This window comes from Panicum hallii, chromosome 1 (assembly GCF_002211085.1).
Source record: "Panicum hallii strain FIL2 chromosome 1, PHallii_v3.1, whole genome shotgun sequence".
Lineage (NCBI taxonomy): Eukaryota > Viridiplantae > Streptophyta > Magnoliopsida > Poales > Poaceae > Panicum > Panicum hallii.
The window spans coordinates 4,571,073-4,593,925 of record NC_038042.1 but is presented as its reverse complement, the minus strand read 5'-3'; the positions used below and the strand labels follow the sequence as shown (position 1 = coordinate 4,593,925).

The window sequence follows — 22,853 nt, the reverse complement described above, 5'->3', positions numbered from 1 at the left end:
ATAAAAATGCCATGGTTTCAAAAATCCCCATATTAAGATTGTTGTTGCACTTAACCCCTTGTAAACCTACTACACTGTTTCATATTAGGCTTTAAACATATGATGAAGCACATTGATGAAAAAATAAACAATATCTCAAACTCACTACATTATGCTATCTTAATCTTTGAACTTCCTTTTATCTTCTATATGCTTAATGGCCTCCTCTTCGCTCTCACTGCAAATTAAGGCTTCACCATGATTTGATTCACAGTAAATCCTTCGTCAATCAAGCACATGATGTTCTTGTGCCATTATCAGCCCCTTTCATGAAAATCAAAGAATCCTTACGCCCTAATGTGCATAGAAACTATCTCGGAAAATACTCAGGAAGATGACAAAATATGTAACTTTTTAGCTCCTTAATGTAAACTAAATGATATGCTGTAATTCTCTTCTTTAATGAATCAATTACAGATAAAACATAGTGGGAGGCAATAAATTCTTCTTCAGCGACCACAGTTTGCCACGCTTGTAATCTAAATAAGCATACATGATGACTTTACCGCAACAAGCGTGTTTTACAAACTCACATAAGTACATCGAGTGTGGATAACACATACCTCAATATTGAAAAATATGGCCACTATTGGAGCCCAAGTTAAGATAGTAAAAACATATTCACAATACAACACAGCTAGTTAATCTAAAGTTAAAATATCTATAAAGCGCTTAGAAAATTAATTCTTACTTATTCTTTTGTATAGCATGACAAACATATATGTATGTGCCCCATACACACGACAACTAGGTCAGGCTGTTGGCTCCTCTCGTGCCATTGCATTATATTCCCACGCCACCCCCTATCAATAATGAGTTGGGGACTCATATCCTCATTAACGTATTTCCTTGGCCGTTGGATATCCATCCATTTGTTGGATGTGATGCATCAAATGATGAGATATGGAGATATTAGAGGGAAATTAGGGTCATAACCTTTGTACCCACTCATGGAACTCATGTGTGCTAATAGAAAAGGTACTCTTTTCTTTTTGCCAGCCATGGTTTCCTATCTAATTGAGACATACACGGCTTTGGACATCTTGAGAAAAACTTATGTTTGTAAAAGATGTTCAAAAAAATATCGCTATCATACAAGGCAAAATTTTTGCATTTCCAGTGGGGGTGGGATGGGGGTGGGGGGCGGCATAAATTCTTCTTCAGCTCCTAGTCTCCCTCAATTATTACACTTATAACCCTAGAAACGTAGATGATAACCTCATCGCAAGCATGGTTTACAAACTCACATAATTGAGCTATACACTAGATGGGGGTGGATAGTATATATTTAACCCTAGTTTTATTAGACTAGGATGCTCGGGAGTGGGATGTAGTTCAGGCTGGGTTGGGCTACCTAAAACGGGAATCAACTAGGGTGAAAACATGATATCCTAGTCAAAATGGGGAAAACAAAAATGATCCTAGAAGCACTGATCGAACTGGTTTTCATTCCAATTTTGAATTTGATGTCCCATTTCTTATCCTACCTGGAAATGTGATTATCAATTTAGTGTATCGTGAGAGCCCTCTCGATCAGGAAAGGTGAATGGATCGAAAGTAAGGATTACCCAGAAAAGAAAGAAGAGAAGAATTGAAGGAAGTAACATCCGCAATCGAAGGAAGTGAAAATTGATTGGCGGCAACGCTCCGGTGTTGAGCTTTGAGGTTTGAGGTTGGGCTTACCAGCACTGCCGGTCCTAGAAAGAGCTCGAGGGAGGTGACTAGCCTGGCGGTGGAGGCGGACGGCAAGGCGAGACCGTGGTGGCGCCGCAGGCCGAGGTAGCAAAGTACAACCAGTGCGCGGTGTCGGTGCAGGGGCACCACGGTGACATCCTCGGTGGGCTAGTTTGGCATGGCGGCGGATCCGGCGGTGGAAGCAGCAGGAGACAGAGCAGGAGGACGGAGGCAGGGGCGGTTGCCAGAGATGAAGAAGATGACAAAGGCACAGATGCTCACGCGAAGATGGCGGCGGTGGTGTGGTTCATGTAGATCTGGATAGGGGGAGGAGGAAGGGGAGTGGAGGGGTGGGGTGGGAAAAGGCCAGTCCTTGCTGGCATCACAACAGGGGATGGAGGGCCTGGAGCAGTATGGATAGAGGAATTAAGGGGAATAGGCGGAAAGAGAAGATGATAAAAGTATGGTAAAAAAATCAACCGTGGTAATAGGCCCAAGTTGCAGATTGATTTGAGAGTTTCCAATTAGCACTGCAAAGAGTACTCTCTTCAGTCATCCTCTTAAATAAATGTTAAAAAGTAACGCGGGATGAAATAGGATTTGCACGGACTGTTTTCACCTCCACTATAGTTAGCGTGCGTGTCGAAATACGTCTTTGCACGCAACATAGCACTTGCTGGAGTCAGGTAACTAGCCCCATGCCCCCGTTGACCGCACCGTCGTGTAAGGATACCTTAACGAGTCAGGTCAGTAAGGTATCTGTGCACCGGGCACGGCAAGGAAACTAGCAACACCAACTCACGAACATACGCCGTGTGTGTGTGTGTGTGTCCGTTTACAGTTGCAACCAATATTTGAGCAACCACATCGAACGATTCATGGATTAATTCGGTTTTCTTGACAAGGATCTTGGTGTGTGTCGAGCAGGATCATGCAACCCTGTTCCATTCCATCACCATTTGACTACAGGAACTCGTAGAGCGTGGTGTTCATCTTCCGGTCGGCGATGAAGCGATGGAGGTGCTCGGTGGGGTGGATGGCGTCCCAGAACGCGTACTTGCCGGCGTCGGCGCACGTCAGCGGGCTCGCCGCGTTGCACATGTACCCCATCTCGAACCGCCCCGTCGCGCCGCAGCACCCGGCCCCGATGTCCTCGAACCCGTGCGCCGCCGGGTCCGCGAGCACGTCCGCCACGGCGCCGTACACGTCGCCGTACACCACCCTGGCGCCGCCGCCTAGGCCGCCGTCGAGCCGCGCCACCAGGTCGCGGAGCCCCGCGTTGAACCCCGCCGCCACGGCGTTGTACTCCTCGGTGCACGCGCCCGTCGCCGCGCGGCGCTCCAGCGGGAGGCACCCCATCGGCGGGAGCCCGTTGAGGTCCAGCTTGCGCGCGCCCAGCGCGTGCAGCGCGCGCGCGAACGCCTCCGCGACGCCGAGGAGGTAGCCGGCGTAGTCCGACGCCGCGGCGTACTGCGCCGCGCGGCCCGACGGCACGGCGTAGTAGTTCTCCAGGAAGTCGTTGGTGCCCATGCTGACGATGTAGAGCGCCTCCGACAGCGTCTCCTGGGCCTTGTCGTCGCCCAGGAAGCTTCGGAGCTTGGCGGCGTACTCCTTGAAGTAGTCCAGCTCCTTCCACAGCGGCAGGACGGACTGCGAGACAGACAGACCAAATCTCTCGATGACCATGGCATTCACATTGCTTGCCGTGACCGGCCGGCGTCAGAGCCGGCATGGAAATGCACACGGCGGCTTACGAAAAGATCGGACGTGGCGTTGTCGTAGCCGGCGCCGGCAGAGGCGAAGCAGGCGCCCGTCGCAAGGCTGCTCATGTCGGCGTTGGGGTCCAGGTACGCCGGCACGAGCGGCGGCAGCCCGAAAGCCTCCGAGATGAAGTCGATGGCGAGGCGGCCGTTGGAGAACCGGCCAGTGGGCTGGCCGCTGCCGCCGCCCACCCGGAGGTCGCGGCCGTAGGGCGCGAAGTCGCTCCTGATGACCGTGGCGATGTAGTTGTTGTTGCCCGTGTCGACCGTCGAGTCGCCGAACACGATCAGCGCCGGGACCTTCGCCGCCGCCGGCCCGCCGGAGAGGGTGTGCAACTGCAGGAGGATGATCGGTAGCAGAGAACGCCGCAAAGTCGGCATGGTGTGTTGTACGTGCACAGATCAACGTTGTTGGGAAACGGTCAGCCGTTCTTGCAGATCAGCAAGCGCGGTTCAGGTTCTGACGATTGGACCGTGTCAGGTGTCAATTTCTTGATGTGCTGCCATCGGCTTTCTGCAGGGTTTGGCGAGCTACTGGTGACTCGCCGGCATGGGATTTCCGGCCAACAACCGATGGAGACGAGGCTGCAGGTAATAACCGAACAGAAACTTCCACTTGTCGCTAGTCTATTGTCGTTTTTTATCTTCGTTTACCACTCTTCATCTAATTTAAAAACAGAGTCTTATTTTACTTGAAACGGCAAATTTACAAAAATTGTCCAAACCATAGCGCCTGTAGATCATAGATGAATGGAAATCTTGATTCTACACGGGGGAAAAATGCAGCCAAGCCCACCACACAGACGCCTTTCCGGCCCAGATATCCGGCCTGAACAGAATGCAGCCGATATTAATTATTTAATTCGACGAGGCGGCGCCGCTCTCCTCCGAGAAGGAACGAACGAATCCTAGTCCCTAGATCGTGAGTCTCCGCGGCTCCATCTGCCGTGTCACCGAGCAGTCGCCAATGGAACGCGGCTAGCGAGCGACGAGCGGGCCAGGAGAGACCTGGAGATTTTCGTCATGGCCGTGGTGTTAGCGATGAACTAGACCCCTCGATCGAGGAATTAGAATGGCCGCCATCGCAGCACGTTCTGAATGCGTTCTCGTCGGAGACCGGGCAATGGGAGGAGAGGCTCTTTCTCCGGGAAGGCAATGCTGCAGGGACCATTGCTGACATGAGGTCGGCTTGTCTTTTGGTTCAGAAGCGGCACGCCGCATACTGGAAAGGGGAAATTTATGTGGGCTGTGAGGCTGATTTTGTTATGAGGTAACTGATGAGAGAGTTACTCCTTGAGCAATTGTATCCATGCAATTATATGGTTACTAATACTTTTCCAATGATCGACGTTTTGCAGAGTATCTTTGGCAAACAGGACATACCAAGTAATTGAACCACCCGTGGATATTAGATTCCCGATGTAACAGGGGCTTCATCTCGGAAGATCTGAGAAAGGGGTGTACTGTGCTGTAGCTGATTTTTCACTTCTTTCGTATCAGCTTCGGGTTCGGATTCTTGAAGAACGTCCGCATAACCATTAACCAAATGGGGTCGGTAATGAAGCATGAAGCTACACTGTACTCTGTGCAAGCTGAAGGCCCCTGGATCTTCCAAGACATCAATTGTGATGATCGTGCTGGAGGGTACAATAATGTTGATGCAGCAGAGCAAGCAAAACTTGAGTGGGATTCTGATGATGACAATGTTCTTCAGATTGGAGATACGGGTAGCAAGCTCTGTGGCCATATGGATTTACTTGGATTTTTCATCCTTACAAGGAGGTGGTCTTCTTCTGAGAATCGAAGGAAAGAGCATTCGCCTACCATTTAAATAGTTCAAAGGTTCAGGACTTGGGTACAATCGTACTACTAGTCACATCCCAACCGTCCTCTGTATTTAAGTGATCCATCTCTTCTTCAAAGTAAGAGGTTATGTGTCGCTTCCACTAGAACATGACAACAAAACGTTTGTCTATAATTTTGTGCTTGAGACGCATGGCAGATAAAAATGATGATCTGGCAGAAGATGGAACAATACATGCTTTAAGGCCCCACAAATTTAGCCTGGTTGTTCTCCACAACCCCGCCCGCGACGAAATAAAGCCCATTTGGGCCCACAAATACGGAAGGAGCCAGTAGACACTAGACAGCCCATGGCGGCAAACCAGCCCAGCCCAGACGAAGCCGCGAGAAACCAGATCACGCCCTCCCCACCCTCGGCAGTCGGCACCACCGATCCCCTTCCGCTCCGCCGCCGCCTCTCCTCGTCGTCGCCGGTGACGATGATTCCGCAGAGCCAGAGCAGCTCCCTGCAGCGTCTCCACCACGTCGAGAAGGTATCCTCGCGGCCCACCCGCTCTCCTCTCCCCAATTTCGGTGGTGGTTGGTTCGGTTCCTGATTACTTCGTCGGCTGGGTGTTTGTTGTTCCCGTGCAGCGGATAGTGCGGGTGCTGGAGCTTGCGGGGGCGGTGATGGAGGAGCTGGGAAACTCTCAGGGCCCCCGCACCGATGCAGTCGGCGCGCACTGCCGCGAGTTCATGCTCGCTATGAAGGTAACCAGCCTACTGCGTGCCCTTGCTGCCTGCCTTCCCATTTCCCTAAGTTTCCCGTTACTTCGCCTCAATCCTCGCTGAGCTCATGCTAGAGAGGCTGCAATGGAAAATCAACAGCTGGTTTTAAAGTGCTGTATGCAAAATTTTGCTCTTGCCAATGTTACTTGCTTGCCATCTAATTGGCTACGTAAATATATGCATGTGCCTGTAAATTGGCTTTCATTCTAGCAGAATATACGTGCCACAAAATCATGCAGGCTAACTCACTGGTTTATTGTTGTTTTGGTTGGAGTAGGATATTCAAACTACTTTGCGTGAGGAAATCAAGAGTGCTTGTGAATATCGTCCATTTGAAAAGTGTGATTACAGCGCAAGGATTGCTAATGAGATATGTTGTAAGAAGCTGGAGTATGTAATCGAGAAGTTGGATACTGTGCATCAGAACCTTGAGCAGAGTAATGATGATGTTTAGCGAGCTGCCTACATATTGGTAAGTGTACTTGACCCCTGTTTTTGGTTTTACTTCTCTTTTCTCTCTTTGTTTAAATTTAAAATGAGCTTTCAATGATTTGTAGCATAAACCCCTTGTATGAAGGAGTGTAGACTGTAGACTGCATAGGGGAATAAGGAATACTAGTATGATGGTAGTAGACGTTCTTCACATGCTCTCCATGTCTACAATAAATTAGGTGATTTCGCTCAATATTCTACTTTGGGGGTAGAGTTTGTGATTAGCTCCTTTTCATTTTCTTGTACATGTAAGGAAACCATTATGATCTGTAACACACTAACACTACGTGCTCATGAATAGACTTTTATTTTGCTAATTATCTTCCCATATGTTTCCAAATGTACAAAAAAAGGGGCAATTGTTTTTTGTCTTTATAATGCTAATGATCTTTTTTGGTACTCATCTTGGTGAATTGTCTGCCTTCTGAACAGTGGTGAGGTTTCCTCTAAGTTAAATTACTCATACTGTCCATTATTTTCAGGTTTGGGAGCAACATATATCTGATCGAGCAGTAAATGGAAGGAACATAGAAGCTTTCTATCAACTTATAATAGCAGGAAGCTTTGCCCAACTCTAGGACTTCATCTTTTGGTTTGTTTGTAGTGCATTCTTCGGGGACAGGGTTCTTAGTTACTGATGCCCAGTAGCATAGGTCTTGGCTCGAGAAGAATAGGAGTAAAATCCCTGGGCTTAAAATGAGGGATGTTAATGCACTGTATTAACTGATAAGAATTTGCTCTTCTGTATCACATACACTTGCTTCATCCTTAGAACATGCCTTTTCTTTATTGTTAACGCGTTCTTTTGTGCTGCTGATGGTCTGTCATCCACAGCATTTGAAGTTCATCAGGTTTTAACTGCTGTTAATACTGTGATTTTTTTAGTCTACTTTAGAGCAGGTAAAACATAAAAAACCATTTATCTGCCAATAAACTTGAAGTCTATGGCTTATAGAAAAGGATTGGGTATGCCGCCACATCAATCTCTTGGATATTTATATTCCGTTCTATGATTTTCAATGTAATCTTTCAAGTGTTCTTTTTTCAAAAAAAATAAAATAAAATATGCAAGCTTGTTCTTTAATGAAGCCACCAATCAGGTGATCAACATGCCCAATTCAAGGATGGAGAAGGGTGTAGAGTCCCGTTGCATGTGAGGTCAAGGAGTGTGGTGGACACAAGATGTTAGCAGACACTCTTAAGGTTATATGTGACATTTACAACAAGTGTCTTAGGGAACATACTTCTGCCAAAGAAGGAAAGGACCCACCAGGTGGATTCAGAAGAGAATGGGTAGGAAAGCCATGGGGACACTGGTGCTCTTAAGGGAACTTGGTGAAGGCTCTTCAGGGCTCACTCAGGGCTATGGCTGTTATGCGTACTTCGACCACTTGACTAGAGAGTTCTGCAGCAGCAGTTACGGAGAATGGAAGCCCGAGAAGCATTGGAGCTAGCGGCCAACCTCTATACATGTGACCATGTAATGCAACACAGTACTGATTCCCAGAGAATGGAGAATAGGGCTTAACCTGAGTTCTGATCTAAATTCAGTCATTGATGTCAGTGGATGAGGATGAGACCACATTCGTCATGCAGAGGAGGGTATAGGAGTTGAGGGAGACAATGGACCATGACTGCATTGCCTATATAGCCACATCTTTGGCAGTTGAGGTCCTGGAACCATCTGCGAACAAGGAACCAGCATCCGCATCGACACAACTGGTATAGAAGATGAGGTGGACCAAATGCTTCTGTTGTTTTAGCCATGTATTCTTCCACAATCTACTGGCATTAGACCAATCAAGTGTAGAGGTAACTACAATTACTGAACTTTCAGCTTTAACTTCCGACATGCTGTTCCTTATGATTATCCATACTTTTCCAGTGGAGAATATAGCAAATTATCCTGCTGAAAATACACGGAGAGCCAAATAACTGCACTTGACAATTGCATGATGATGATGAACTCCTGAATGAGTTAGGTAACTGGTAACTATCTCTTTCTGTTCATTTTGAAGCATATCTATGTCCGTCTTTTTGTATCTCTTCATGCTGCCATTTATCTTTCAATTCACAACTGAAGCAGCATTGTGCATTAAGAATCAATCTGAGGGATCAAACCCATTTCACTTTATAGAGACTAAATTGACCCCGAGGGGAAAATTATGAGACTGGTTGTGCACTGACTAGAGAATCCCCATATAAAGGGATCAAGACCGTTTTACTTTATGGAGACTAAATTGATCCCATGCGAAAATTATCAGATTGGTGTGGACTGACTAGAGATTCCCCATATAAATGGTATATAAAGGGGTGCTACTGCTATTGATATAACCACATCCATGACTGCAGTTTTCTTTATTAGACAACTAGCTGGTATACCTGCAAGGTATCATGGTTAGATTTAATAATGCACTATTAGAATTGAAGTTAATTAACAATGTATTGTTGTAGCACAGGACATGTAGAAGCAAATTGTTGATTGCAACAATTGGTATGCATTGTCATTAATGGATACCTTAAACTCATGCAAATGCTTTGAAGCATGCATTATCTATGTTACAATTGCTTACTGTAAAAACTTGATCTTGGCCATGGGCATGGCCCTATCGTTTGATCGCTGCAGAAAACATGATCCAAGAGAGACAAAGGAGAACTTATGGCCTGCTTACCGCCTTTTTCTCTCAAAAATTTTCATCTATAACCTAAGCAATGGAAAATCAGATTAGGCACCTAAGTTGAGCAAAGAGCGCCTATGCATATTCAAGGGGGCGGAGGAATATAGTCCCCCCCCCCTCCTCCCTCCCTCCCTCCCTCCTTACTTTGTTGCTCCAATCTTTGATGTTTCCAGTGTGCATATGTTAATATGTGAACCTTGTTAATAGTACAGCCATAGGGCAACCTGATTTAGAGGTTGGCACAAATTGTTTATGCTCTTGTTCTCATGCTTATTTGGATGGTAGCTATGAGAAAGAGCATGATTGCTAGCTTCATGTTTCATGTGGATCCACAGAGGGCGAGGCTGTTGCCACATACACGATAATGTTTCTTTTAGCGGATCCAATATTTACGATATGAAGAAGCCTACTCCAAGTATGCCTTATCTGCTAGCTAAGATGCCATGTATTTTACCTTTTTGCAGAACCAGTGTTTATGATTTGAATCATAATTAAGGGCCACCATAGATCAGATGTTTTTCTCATCTCTATTCTTTCACTATATCCTAGCAGCTGACATACTTAATCTCCTTTTAATATATAGATTCATCACCAAACATAAAACAATAATGAGATTGATGTAATGTCCTATTGACAAGAGTTCCAAATATAAACTTATCATAATAAAGCACGAACTATAAATAAAATAGTTTGGGAGATATGATCATCAAACGCAGTCGTCCCACAGGCTTGGTTGGTAATTATTATTGATATGATTTGCAACATTATTTGGAGAGACATTCAGATTATTCCCATATCACAATCAGCGAAGCAGTTGGAGCGAAGCTTATAGCGATGAGAGATTGCGGGGCCCAGATGCGTAGCTGCACACTTGAACCTGGGCGGGAGCCATGTCGCCAGCGACACCCATGAACAAGGCATGGGGTAAAAGTGGTTCGGGTTTAACTGCTTGATCCTCATTGATAATCAGGGTGACATTATATAGTCCCCTTTCCTCCTACAACCTGAGTACAGACACTTGAATATTTTAGAAACTAACAGACTCCTGGACCAAAACAACTCCAAAGCGAATCAAACTAACACTAACTGACCAACTCGACTAAATGATGAAGAAACCACCGATAGACTTCCTTCTTGAGCTCGCATCCGGCCTAGGGCCCCCAACTCCGTTGGCATCACCACTAGGAGCAGGGTTTGCGTTAAGCAAGACATTTAGTTGATTCGGTCATTGATCATGCGCTGTATCTCAACTAACTTGTCATGGTAAATTTTCAAATCCTCATATCCCTTTCCCTCAAAGTCGCCATTCAGCATGCGCACCAGCTTCGGGTCAAAATTCTTCATCCTGGCCATTTGCTCCTCACCTTGGCGGTTCGCAGCCTCTAGCTGTTTCTTCAGCTCCGCTTCCTCTTTCATGAGCTTTTGCATCGCAATCATCTTAGCAGTGCCTTTGCTATTGCTAGCATAACCTACAAAGAAGCAGTTAGTGTCAGAGTTGAGAGTCTGATAGAATATTGGTTAAAGTAGTACTGCGTACTGGTGGATGATAAGATGATACCAGTGTTTTGTTTGTCCATTCTCGATGAACCCTTCACAATTGGCTACGCAATGTATTCTAGTGTCTGTCTTCTCTCTGTGTGTGTGAAAGCAATGTGCAAAGACTATGGTGTACCTTGACGACGCTCATGCCCTTATATAGAGATTTGTATGTTTAGGTGGTATTAAATTTTTTAAGGGAGTAAATTAATGCGTTCTAAATTGTACCGTCTAAAGATTGGATGCATCCAGCTCAGAAATATTGATAGGCATGATATATAACACTGGCATGGAATCCAAGGTACTTTTTAGCAGGTAGTAATTGCTGAAAGGTGTATATTTAGTAGGATTCGATGTGTGCAAAATTTGATTGCAGAAAATTTGGATACGGCCAATCTGGAAGAATAGATGGGAATGAAAGATAATACCGGCTTAGAATCAAAAGCGCGTTTTTAGTAGGATTCGATGTGTGCAAAATTTGACTGCAGAAAATTTGGATACGGCCAATCGGAAGAACAGATGGGAATGAAAGATAATACCGGCTTAGAAACAAAAGCGCATTTTTAGCAGGTAGGAAATGTGCATATTTGGTGTATCATGTACAATGTAGCTAATAAATGTGTATATTTAGGACTATTCAAATTAATCAGGAACATTTTTTGTGAGTATTTTGTCACTTGTCTGGTGAGTGTTCATTGCAGGTTCTATGCGTATATTTTTGAGGAATATGTCCAGTGTGAGAAATAGGTGGCCTTAACAAATCCTACTTGCCTTGGCTACCTTCTTTACCCTTGCACCTGTCGAGTAAAACAAGAAGACCTTGCTCATTCAGGACTAAGGGTGTGACAGCCCATTTTTTTCTCAGTTATCACCGTAGCTAGATCGAGATATGGCATGGCACCAGGAGGGTGGCAGCTTAGCCCTTGCTCATTGAATATCAAATCTATATTGAGGTATGGCGTGTCGCCAAAGGGGTCATGAACCGAACAACAACCTAAAACCTGGTTTCATCTGCATAAGAGTAGTAAAGTTTTTCGTTGACTTGCATCTCAATTTTCAGTTCTTGGGACCGTCTATATTGAAACCACTTGTATGTACTTAGGTCTTACAAGTTACGATCTTTCGAGTGCTAATATGCAGGCTTGCAAATTACTTTTAAGCAGTATAGCATTGACCTTTTCTGTTTACTGTGTTTTTGGCATCTAACTACACTGGAATACATTGCTCTCTCATTTTTCAGCTATTGCAGATTGAACAAATCTGTATGAATAGAGAATGCACGAATTGGAAGTAAGGTGAAGAAGATATGTCTTCCCCAGACAAGGAAAATAATCGTGTTTGCCGTTGCAGGTAAATGTTTCCTTCGACTCTGCATGCTCTTAGCATTTTTGCAGCCTAAGAATGTTACTCTTAGGCAACACATTTTGCCATGAACCAAGATAATTCCTTCGGGGTTTAGGGATGGCAGCAATGAAGCAAGGTGTCATGTCTTCTTTGTTGTCTTTTTATTTCAGTGGTTGCATATGGGCACTATCTTTCTGCTAATGGTGCCATTTCAATAGATAAACCAAAAGGAAGTAGAGATCAATAATGATCCAAAATTTTATTGACCTGTCCATGTTTTGCAGTTGCCTGTGCGAATAGGCATATAACCATCCCAGGGCGCTGAGACACTCGAATAGATGCCTGGCCAACTTTCTGATGGAGAAATGGTCTAGTGCCCTGTTTGTTGCTTAATGCATGTACTGAGTTGTTCCTGATTTGAGTAAGTTAGATGAAGTGCTGTTTTGACAACATCAGAAGGCGAGGCTGAGCTGTCAGCCTATCACATTGGGTGTGCTTCGCCGCAACCAGATTTCTGGGTGCCCAAGCATAGTATTCATGTTCATAGAACCCTCCAACTTTGACTGCTCACCATAAACTGGTTTCCAATTATTCGAAGCCAGGTATGATCGATTGGTTCATCGAGTTGTGTTGAAGTTAAAAATCAGTGCTACCTCAGACTTTGCAGTTATGTCCGTCAATCCGTGGGCTGTATCAGGGCACGTCTCTCTGCTTGATGGTACCTTGCAGACTGAGATGTCTGCAATTTTTACCCATTTGGTTTTGCATTTAACAACTGCAATGCTCCTGCATACCAACAGAAACATTATGTTGTTTGCTAATTGCTTTGAACATTCGAAGTGTATCCTTTACGTTAAGTCTCCAGCAGGACGGATCGCATCGCCTAAGGTCTACTGCCTTGTTCGGCCGGGTTTAAACTCTGGCCCATCCACCTGGATGGGCCAGAATTTGAGTTCAAAATTGGTATGTGCGATGCCTGAATAGCCAGGCGAGCCGTAAATAACTGTACCCTCAGGCTCTTTTTCAGTGTTTCATCAATAATTTGGTTTGCTGGCCATTTGCATTTCAAACAGTTATTAACTTGGTTCCATGCCTATTATGGACTCGAAAAACCTATTTGAATTCCCGCAGTTTCTTTCTTTCTTTTTTTTCTTCTTTTGCGAGGAACAAGTTCTCGTAAAATTAACCAGCAACACACAAATTGCTACCTAAGTAAAAAAAAAAAACTCAAATACTATAACAAAGACCCATAAAAATGGGGTTATATTATAAAAAAAGGTTAAAAGAGAACCAAAGGAAAGAACACAAAGAACGGCCAAGCTATTAGCAGTTGTTCCCTCCAAAATCCACAAATAAAGAAATATAAGAGGATAAGCCAAGCCTCCCCTGCCTTCACTATCCATCGCCTCCCTCAGCCTCTCATCCTACCCATCCAAGAACCCCGAAAATTCCAGACCCGGGAGCGCGCAGCAATTAGCGCCCGCTAGCCAGCCAGCCAGCCGAAGCAGGCCGCAGCCATGGCCGCCCCCGCCACGACCTCCCTGCTGAGCACGCTGCTGCAGCTGCCCCTTGCCCCGTTCTCGGGGAAGAGCTCGCCGCCGTCCGTGGTGCACGTGCCGCGGCGGGCGCCGACGGCGGTGGTGGCCGCCAAGGGGTACAATGTGCAGATCCTGGTGGACGAGAACGAGGGCGAGGAGTCCATCTTCCGGCGGTTCCGCCGCGAGGTGATGCGCGCCGGCGTGCTGCAGGAGATCAAGCGCCGCCGGAGGTACGAGAGCAAGAAGGACGAGAAGAAGCGCAAGGCGCGCGAGGCCGGACGCCGCAACCGCCGCAGGTAAACGTCCCGGCACTTCTGATCGCTTTCCTTGATGCTATTGAGTATTGACCGACCGAGCTAGTCCGTTGAAATTGGATACGATTGTGCACGGCCCGTTTCAGGATGCTCTGTGCTTATGCTTTCTTGGTCTTGGTGATGCCGTGATGGAATTGATTAGTCTTATAATCAGTTTACCTGCGCACCGCTATGCGAGACAGTGATATAGTAGTGCGCATAGATGTTCGATGCTCATTCCTGCTGATAATTGGGGCTGACAATTTGATATTTGGTGTAGTTGATAGAGCGAATTGTTGGACGGTTCGATCTGTGCTGTCGTTGCAAACTTACAAGTAGATGTGTCCAGAGTTCGTCTTAGTGATGTAGGACAACATTTGTCTGTTGCAGCATTGATGTGCAGGTAAAGCTTTCAGGTTTAAGTCAGTATTCTGCTGTATGACAAGTGAATGCAAGAGGGTGTTTGAACTGTTTAACTTGGTGATGGAAATGCTGGATAAAGAGAGTCAGCTGGTTCCCTCCTTGTTGGTAGTACTGATTCAATCACTCAATGCAGTGCATTGTTGTTAGTCATGATGGTGTTATGTACTGTGGTGGATGACTTGATTGGATTCCAGTGTCGACGTCCTTAGGACCATGTAATGACTAGTTCAAACAAGTGATAAAAGTTCAGCTCAATTGATCAGCCTAACTAGGCAAAATTTAAACTTTGGAGAGCGTCTCCAGTTCCTATTGATTAGGCATGATCAGCTCTGTGCTGCATTCGTACATCAATTTTAACTGAAACTGTATGTGCTGAAAACTTTGCGGTCACTTTTTAACTAAAACTGTATGTGCTGAAAACTTTGCAGGCGCATGATGGATGAGCCGAGGTTCCCAGAAGAAGATGCAGGGGCAGCTGCAAGGGCTCGCGACGAGGACGATGACAACTGGGAGATTGATGGTCTCCTGTGAAACAATGGAGTTCATAACTGTCCAGATACACAGTTTCGATGATTTGAGTTCTTTTTTGGCCATGCAAAGCGCAAAACTATGAAGGTTTTGGCAGTGTTCATTTCCACTTCGATTGTACGATCATAATGTGTAACTAAATCTTAGCGAATGCAGCATCCTTCCCTTTCACGGAGCCCTTGTGTTGACTGTGTTTCAACACGTCTTCTGCATCTGTTTGACACATTGTTAAGATTTGTTTATGAAAGTGTAACAGCCCTAGGCTAATTAAAAGGATAATCATGTCATCATATGCATCATCAAGCATTAACCATGATTAGATTGCACTTAGAGGTGATAAAACTATAGGACTAAGCTCTTTCAAAATTATAGAGGCAGACGGTCCGCCTCTGTAGGGCGGACTGTCCTCAGTTCATCAGCACGCTTGATAGCGGTAAACGCGACCGAGTCAAATCTTTGTCACATTAACACTCCCGGACGGTCCGCTCCCCACTCGCGGACGGTCCACTAGTGCCACCCCCATGCGTATCAAATGCGTAGAACTTTGACGCCACATACCCCTCACGGGCCCCACATGTCAGCCCGAGCTCCATCTCCACCATAGCACCTCCTGCTCTCTCTTCCTCCCCATTCACTAAAACTCCTCTCTCTCTCAAACCCCAAGCCAGGGAGGAGCTTCATCTTCTCCCCCACCATTGAAGCCCCTCCACCTCGCCGGAGCTTCACCGGAGGACGCTGAAGATCGAAGCAGACGAGCTGCACCACCTCGACATCATCTTCTTCCTTGGAGCTAGGAGCTTTCCCAAGCTTCTCCCTCCATCTTCTTCCCCTTCCTCAAGCTTCAAGCAAGAAAGACGAGCTCGAGCTTCACCGAGCCTCCTCCATCATCTTGCAGGCCGGTGAGCTCATCCCCTCCCCTCCCCTATCCATCCCCATTGTTCTAGATTTGGAAGCCATGAAAGCCCTCTAGAGCTTTGAAACCTTAATGCATGTTTGTTCTAGCTACCAAAATAGACTCCCCACGCTCCCATGAACCTTTAGGAACAAACCCCATCCCAAACTGTGGCCAGAATCGCCGCCGGCAAACTTGCCGGTGAGCCTCGGCTGTGGTGCGGACGGTCCACCTATCATGTGCGGACGGTCCACCCATAATGCGTGGACGGTCCACCCATCATGTGCGGACAGTCCGCTAGTCACCCGACCCGACCAGCAGAGCTTCTGGATATTTTTCGGCCTCCTAGAAATTTGTATGGCGGACGGTCCACCTCCTAGGGGCGGACGGTCTGCAGGTTATTTTTCAGCACTACATAAACACACAGAAATCTTATTTTTCAGCCAAAGCAATCCGCGGTTGACCGGCGGACAGTCTGCTAAATGGTCCGCCGTTTAGAGCCGGACGGTCCGCTTCTTCTAAGTCGGACGGTCCGCCCTTGCTCGTTTAACACCCTTGCACTTAACCATAAATGATCCACCTATGTACAGCAACCTAGCTCCTTTTGTCATAGTTTTGCAATGTTTAAGCATACTTTCTCATGTCATTCGCATATTCGCATATCATTGCAATCATGCATGGCATATTTATTTATCAAACATCATTGCACTCGTGTAGAGGTCGTGACGCTGGAGCAAGAGGAGGGTTAGCACGAGTCGGAGACCGTGGGAGACGACACCCTGTTGAGAATCAAGGCAGGCATCTATGCATCTTTTCACCTATATTTTGGATTGCATGAGTTACTATATGTATCAATGATTGCTTAGAACCTGACTGATGCATTACCAACATTGCTTAGAACATTATTTCCTAGTCGAGCATGCTTGTTAGGTGTCACGAATTATATGCTTAGCCATGCTTAGCTACGGTAGAAGACAAGAGGTGGCGAGATCACCACCACTCGTGAGTTATAGGATGTATGTTTAATTCTACATGATTAGTCAAGGATGAATAAAATACGAGCAACTATTAAAACTATTAATGATGATTCAGACTTGAGCAAGTATGGTAGAGCCATGTTGGAAGTGGAACTCAAATGGTTAGACTTGCTTGGGTTGATTGAGGGCCGATGCGTAATCGCTTTGATACTTGAGCACTTTTCTGTACAAACCACATACTTAATAATGGGATGGTAAGCTCAGTAGCATAAGTCGCACCTTGCCTTGAGCGGATTCGGTGCGGGTTGTGATGGAGTGTGATCGGCGGTTCCGGTGTACTTGTCCCTCCCGACCGTTCGCTCATAGCCGGGTATGGGTATGTGAACGATTGAGGCATGAATCAACACTTATCCTTGGCCGTGGGTATGGTCGTTGGTCTTGTTCTCGTGTGGGAAAAGTATACACCCCTGCAGGATTTTTGATCTATTGCTATAGCCGCGCTCTTGGTTATTGAATATGCTCTTGTATTTGGACTTTAACGTACCCTATCGCAAGAAGAGTTCATGGAAGATTGAGCTCATGAATTATGATCATTTTACTTATGCAATTGTTTTGATGCTTGAATTATTTTGATCATAGATGCTATGTCTTTTGCTTACTATAAATTATAACTTGATCAAATATAGATGCTTTTATGCAAAATTAAATACCATGATTTGTCCTTGCTACCTAACCAAATGGATTCTCATTGAGGCCGGGCACAAATATACCCATATTGGATAAGTCCTGCGAGTACCTTTTGTACTCATGGTGCTATCATTAAGTTGATGCAGGTGATCTGCAGCCGGAGGCCGTCTTTGGGTACTTCTACTCCGCAGACGGAGGTGCAGCTGACGAGTAGATGGCCAGTGGCTAAGAGGAGGGCACTATCGGCATATAGTGTTAACCTTCTTATTTTTTGTTATGTACCGAATGAGTGCAAAGTCGAACTTTCTGCTGCAAAACTCTAAGACTCGATGTTATGTAACTTGGACCTCTTTATGTAATGTGAACCTCTATGTATGGATATGCTTGTTTGTAATGATGTTCAACTTGTTGTGCTTGTGGAGTGTGTTTAAATCCTGGGCATTGCTCATGACACATTTCAAGGACTACCGGGATTGGTTCTCTTTAATAGAGTTGATCAATGAATGATAACTCGATTAAATGGAATCAATTTGGACCGGATCCTCACACAAAGTTCAGAAACTGATGAGCAACGTAAGCTATCAGTGTTCACAAACTGCATGGTACCGGTTCCTCTTCCGAAGAGAATTCAAAGCTACATTCGGGCAAACTGAACTTGCATATACTTCCTCTAATCATAAATATAAGTCCATCTAGGTTCCAAACTTTTAAAAAAAAACATGACAAGCAATATTTATAAAGAATATATTGTCGTCATGAATATAGTAATGTCAACCTTGTATTCTAAATCTGTATGAAATTTTAGATATAGATGACCGAAGTTCAAAAACTTAAATGGAATTACATTTGTGATGTTGTCTATAATATAAACTATTTGCTCATTACATGTAATGTTTGAAGATGGAATAGTAAATACTAGCCAAGGGAAATGCTTTGTTCTCCCTTCTTGCCTCTTGCGTACTAGTATCTCTAATCTTGACTCGCAAAGCTTATGCATGTACAAAAAGTAAGAAAGAAAGAAAATAGACCAAGTATGCATATGTATCAGATCCTTACAGGCAGGAAGCTCGACTTGCAAACTTTTGTGTATTAAAAAAAAGAAAATCATGCTATTGACACTGTCAGTCAGGAAGATCTGCGCCTGAACAATCAGGATGACTTGCTGCGCGCCAAGTTCCCTGTCCCAAAAATAGTAGAGAGAGAACTCTCCTAACGTCAGGGGCAGCGGCCAGCGCGCGGTTGCTCGCGAGAGGCGCCTCCGTGACACCCGGTCGCCGTGCCGCCGCGGAGGCCGCTCGCAGCCGCACGCCTCCGAACACCGGCGGCAACCAACCAACACCAACGCCCTTGACCGGATCCGCCGGCCCGGCGCCGCTCCATGGCCGCCTTTTTAGAGCACCGCGGGCACCTCCTCTTTCTGCCTCGCTGAACCTCCACAAAGATCTATCTCTCCGTGCTCGCGAACGTGCCGGCCTCCGCTTCCACCGTACCTTTCAGCTTAATTTCTCTCCGCATCGATCGCCATGGCGTTGTCCACGCGCGTGTGTCTCCTCCTCGCGGCGGCGCTCGCGGTCTCGTGTGCGCTGCTGGCCACGCCCGCCGACGCCGACGCCGCCGCCCCCGTCGAGGGCCTCCCGCCTTCCATCGGCGGCACCGTGTTCGGGTGCAACCCGGCCACGGACAAGACGTGCAAGCCCGACGGCCCGAAGCTGCTGCCGGGCGGCGGCATCGACATCGACGGCGACGGCGATGAGGACGAGCTGCCCGGGTTCGACCCCCACTTCACCATCCTCGGCCACGCCCACTGATTGCGGGTGGGTGGCCGTGTCGTGTGTGTGTCTTCGATCTTGACGCTCTAATCTGCACATGCTGTTTGTACTATTGTGAGCAGCATATGATGGTAATTGGAAGAAAGAATCTCAAGCTCTCTTGGTTTTTTCTTTTGGAGATTAACCCAAGCTCTCTAGGTTTTTTTGGAGATTAACTCAAGCTCTCTAGTTCAATTTACAATCATTTTCTCCTTGTTTTTGATCATGACAAGTTGACAACTTGGCGTCTCGGCCCGTTCGTGGCAGGCGTGCACAGCCCATTCTTCATTTCTTCCATTGATATTGATGCAATGCTGAAGCATTGTGCTGCCTCGGTCATCATGGATAGCTATCACGTACGAATGACGATGTAAATGCAGGTCTCCTCGTTCAAAATACACTATCAGACGAATTTTATGTTGAAGAAGTAAAACATTACGTGTATATTTTGATTAACAATTGGCTAGTTGAATTACAAGCAAGTTTAGGGGTAAAAAACATTTTACAGTTAGACTCACCTACCGAAAGTGTTTCCACAACATGCTTTAATTATGATGGAACGGGAGCTTACAGCATACCTGGTTTTGTGGGTAGCAGGAAATGGCATAAGGTGTTATATTCAAAAACAATATAATATAATGGTCAAAGTTTAATTCAAATGACCAGATCAAAATAGTTAAAACGTGCCTCATATTTTTTTTTGACAGACGAAGTACAATGATGATGTACACTTGAAAACACTACGGAAAAGGGAATTTCCTTGGCGGTTAAAAACCATCAGTAAAATAAAGAAAATTAAATTAGAGACTAACAAAAAGATCGGAAACCGCAGAAAAATAACCGATGTGGCTAGCTCGGCAGGGAAAAAATAGGTCACCGATTGAGCTATTCCGGCTTCCGGTAGTTAAAGCCAGCACTTGCGCCTTTCAGGCCTGCATGAGGTCGTAGAAAGAAGAACACCATGCCCATGAAAAGTGAAGGATAAAAGTGCAGGCTGTGCATGCCTACATCTACTGATGATGTGGGGGCGTTGGGCGTAGAAAGGATGGAGCTTGGGGTTTGACGTGGGCGGCGGTAGGGAAGATGAATGAAGATCGTATCGATGGGTGTCGGGTGAGGACAGAGCATGGCTCAGGCTGTCTGTTTGTCGGATGGGCCGACAGAGCGGAGCTCCATGCCTGCCTCTCTCTCTCTCTCTCTCTCTTAGGATCTGATGATTGGTGAAGCTGCCGGGTCAACAGAGTCAAACACTAATATACTATCTCATATTCCGTCTCAAATGGGGAAAAATTAATTATTTCTAGAAAGGGGAAAAAAAATAAAAGTTACTACCTGGTGCTTTGATATCTTACTAAGACGCTATATATGTATGTGTAAAACCGAAGCATCTATACACACATGTTTTTTTTTCTCGAATAAAAAGATTGCGCATCTTTATATTAAATAGAAGAAATAGAGTTCGTTACAGCGCGAGGTTAACGCAACTGCTGATCTTGCCGATACTACCATGACAGATGTTCGCTTAATGCTTATTGTAAAAATAAGTTATGTGCGGTTAAGATTGCTATAATAAAAAAATTTCCGAGCGCAAAACGATACCCTATTATCTAAAAACACTTTAATTCGCCTGCCCTATTGTGGCTGGCCTTCCTTCCTCTCTCTGTCCGCGACAACATTGCTTTCCTCGTATCTCTTGCAGGCTGTTTGGAATCATGGACTAATATTTATTCCGGGTCACATCAAATATTTGAATACCAATTAAGAGAACTAAATATAAAATAATTATAAAACGAATTGCATAAATGGAGACTAATTCACGCAACGAATCTATTAAGCCTAATTAATATATCATTAGCACATGTTTACTATAACACAACATTATCAAATCATGTACTAATTAGGTTTAATGGATTCATCTTGCGATGCAATTGGTTTTGTAATTAACCTATATTTAATACTTCTAATTGATGTCCAAACATCCAATGTGACGGGGATTAAAATTTAGTCCGGAAATCCAAACGCCCCCTTGCATGCCTTTTTGGATGCAAAAACATGCCTTTTCTGATGCAAAAAGTCAGCTAGCTAGGAGTGCATATGGAAGAGGAAACATTAACCTTTTTTTCGGAACACAGTATAGAGTACGGACGCAGATGCTCCCAAACGCGCACACACTCACTCATATGAATACATGCATGCAATCCACCCTTATGAGCACCTCCAAAAGATTGAGCCGGCAGATCCTTGGGATTGATGAAGTCACCACTTGCGCCTCATTATCGACGAGCATATTGCCGATAACTGAAGAATAGCGCTGGTTAAATTTTAGAATAAATTCAGAAAAATATGAGCACCAGTACCGAATCGAGAACAGACACGTTTCACCGTAAAAAATCTTACCAGCTGAGTTCGAGTTAGAAGCAAAAGAGAAGACGGCATAAGAGAGTAAACTAGAGAGGAGTGGCACCAAGGCGCGAGGCCGTTGTCCCCGGGCGCGGTGTCACGGCAGTACATCTTCAACGCCGCTGTCGCCGGCCACTTTGTAGCTTGCATTGGGTGCTCATTATATTAAGCAATATTACTAGCAGTATACCTATCAAGTAGTTCGTGTCAAAACTCTCCCTGCAACTGAGATCTCCGGAGGAACAGAGATTATTAGCGTCGTTTTGGCACTTATATATATATATATATATGTTATCTCTACTATTTCTAAAGCTAACAGACAAATTAATTGGAACCCCAATTGGAACCCGGACAATCAATGCCTCACGCAGGCACAGTACGGTCTGTACACGAAGTGAAAAAGTATAAAATTGGTGGTTTTATATAGATCCGAGTAAAATTTATATTACTTGTAGCAACGCACGGATATTATACTAGTATCTCCGAAATATAATACGACTATACTATGAAGACTTTATGGCATTCTTAGAGTTAAGAATTGCTAACACTTCAGTTACTACACTGCAATTTTCTTTCTTCATGGACCCCTGCGGAAAATTTCCGTCCTTTAAATGCTCAGGATCATGCACTGATGTACAATATGTAGCATTTTATTGTATATATTGAGTTGCACGTACCAACCACTATTAAAAATTAAGAATAAGATGTTGATGAAATTGAAACTTGTACTAATGACATTATTACTAAGAGTTTTTAAAAAATTAGACTACTCCAACATCAAATTTTTAAGATACACTTGCATGCGTGATGATATGTTTTTTAAGTAAGGGAAAACTATGATTTTGAACATTTACAAGTGAATATCTAGTACCACAAAAGAACGCATCCGGCCACAAAGCCAGAAATTTACATGAGTACTTAGATTCCAAACACAAAAGACAAGACAAGAAAGGAAGAATTAAGAAAGAAAGCATGAAAGACTAAGGGTCCGTTTGGTTGAGCTGTGGATTCCTGAGAATCTGATTTCAGCTGCCAGCTGTGGGAAATCAGCTGTGAGCTGCCAGCTGTGGGAAAACTGAAAGCTGTTTGGTTGAAACAGCTGTCAACTGTGGATTCTTAGTAGAAATGTCTGTAATACCCCTGTTATCTCTGAGTTCAGTATTAATATTCTCCAAAAAAGGCTCCAACATATCATTTATCTTGTATGAAATTT

General features: G+C 45.1%; 4 protein-coding genes across 4 annotated transcripts; 3 read left to right on the top strand and 1 right to left on the bottom strand.

The window, feature by feature from the left end:
* Positions 1-2,601: 2,601 nt before the first annotated feature.
* LOC112877638 (GDSL esterase/lipase At2g04570-like) lies at positions 2,602-3,881 on the bottom strand. The gene is made up of 2 exons (XM_025941989.1): positions 3,468-3,881; positions 2,602-3,363 (listed from the first exon to the last, which is right to left on the bottom strand). Exons 1-2 carry the CDS (start codon positions 3,852-3,854, stop codon positions 2,677-2,679), a joined length of 1,074 nt encoding a protein of 357 aa, XP_025797774.1. The 5' UTR covers positions 3,855-3,881; the 3' UTR covers positions 2,602-2,676.
* Positions 3,882-5,639: 1,758 nt separating this feature from the next.
* Positions 5,640-7,412, top strand: LOC112892201 (mediator of RNA polymerase II transcription subunit 11). Its single transcript, XM_025959333.1, has 4 exons — positions 5,640-5,809; positions 5,910-6,026; positions 6,322-6,516; positions 7,019-7,412. Exons 1-3 carry the CDS (start codon positions 5,756-5,758, stop codon positions 6,496-6,498), a joined length of 348 nt encoding a protein of 115 aa, XP_025815118.1. The 5' UTR covers positions 5,640-5,755; the 3' UTR covers positions 6,499-6,516; positions 7,019-7,412.
* A 6,074-nt stretch (positions 7,413-13,486) lies between these two features.
* LOC112892209 (30S ribosomal protein S21, chloroplastic-like) lies at positions 13,487-15,051 on the top strand. Its single transcript, XM_025959346.1, has 2 exons — positions 13,487-13,928; positions 14,777-15,051. The coding sequence occupies exons 1-2, from the start codon at positions 13,612-13,614 to the stop codon at positions 14,877-14,879; spliced, it is 420 nt and encodes a 139-aa protein (XP_025815131.1). The 5' UTR covers positions 13,487-13,611; the 3' UTR covers positions 14,880-15,051.
* Positions 15,052-18,955: 3,904 nt separating this feature from the next.
* On the top strand, positions 18,956-19,240 carry LOC112892218. The gene has a single exon (XM_025959353.1). It carries the CDS (start codon positions 18,956-18,958, stop codon positions 19,238-19,240), a length of 285 nt encoding a protein of 94 aa, XP_025815138.1.
* The last annotated feature ends 3,613 nt before the right edge of the window (positions 19,241-22,853 follow it).

What these genes read in the sequence shown, in the direction of transcription:
- LOC112877638 (XM_025941989.1), bottom strand. Translation starts at nt 3,854, where the DNA reads ATGCCGACTTTGCGGCGTTCTCTGCTACCGATCATCCTCCTGCAGTTG. An exon ending in ACGCCACGTCCGATCTTTTC is followed by an intron (nt 3,364 to 3,467) that starts GTAAGCCGCCGT and finishes TCTGTCTCGCAG; the next exon opens with TCCGTCCTGCCGCTGTGGAA.
- LOC112892201 (XM_025959333.1), top strand. Translation starts at nt 5,756, where the DNA reads ATGATTCCGCAGAGCCAGAGCAGCTCCCTGCAGCGTCTCCACCACGTC. An exon ending in GTCTCCACCACGTCGAGAAG is followed by an intron (nt 5,810 to 5,909) that starts GTATCCTCGCGG and finishes GTTCCCGTGCAG; the next exon opens with CGGATAGTGCGGGTGCTGGA. An exon ending in AGTTCATGCTCGCTATGAAG is followed by an intron (nt 6,027 to 6,321) that starts GTAACCAGCCTA and finishes TGGTTGGAGTAG; the next exon opens with GATATTCAAACTACTTTGCG.
- LOC112892209 (XM_025959346.1), top strand. Translation starts at nt 13,612, where the DNA reads ATGGCCGCCCCCGCCACGACCTCCCTGCTGAGCACGCTGCTGCAGCTG. An exon ending in GGACGCCGCAACCGCCGCAG is followed by an intron (nt 13,929 to 14,776) that starts GTAAACGTCCCG and finishes AAAACTTTGCAG; the next exon opens with GCGCATGATGGATGAGCCGA.
- LOC112892218 (XM_025959353.1), top strand. Translation starts at nt 18,956, where the DNA reads ATGGCGTTGTCCACGCGCGTGTGTCTCCTCCTCGCGGCGGCGCTCGCG.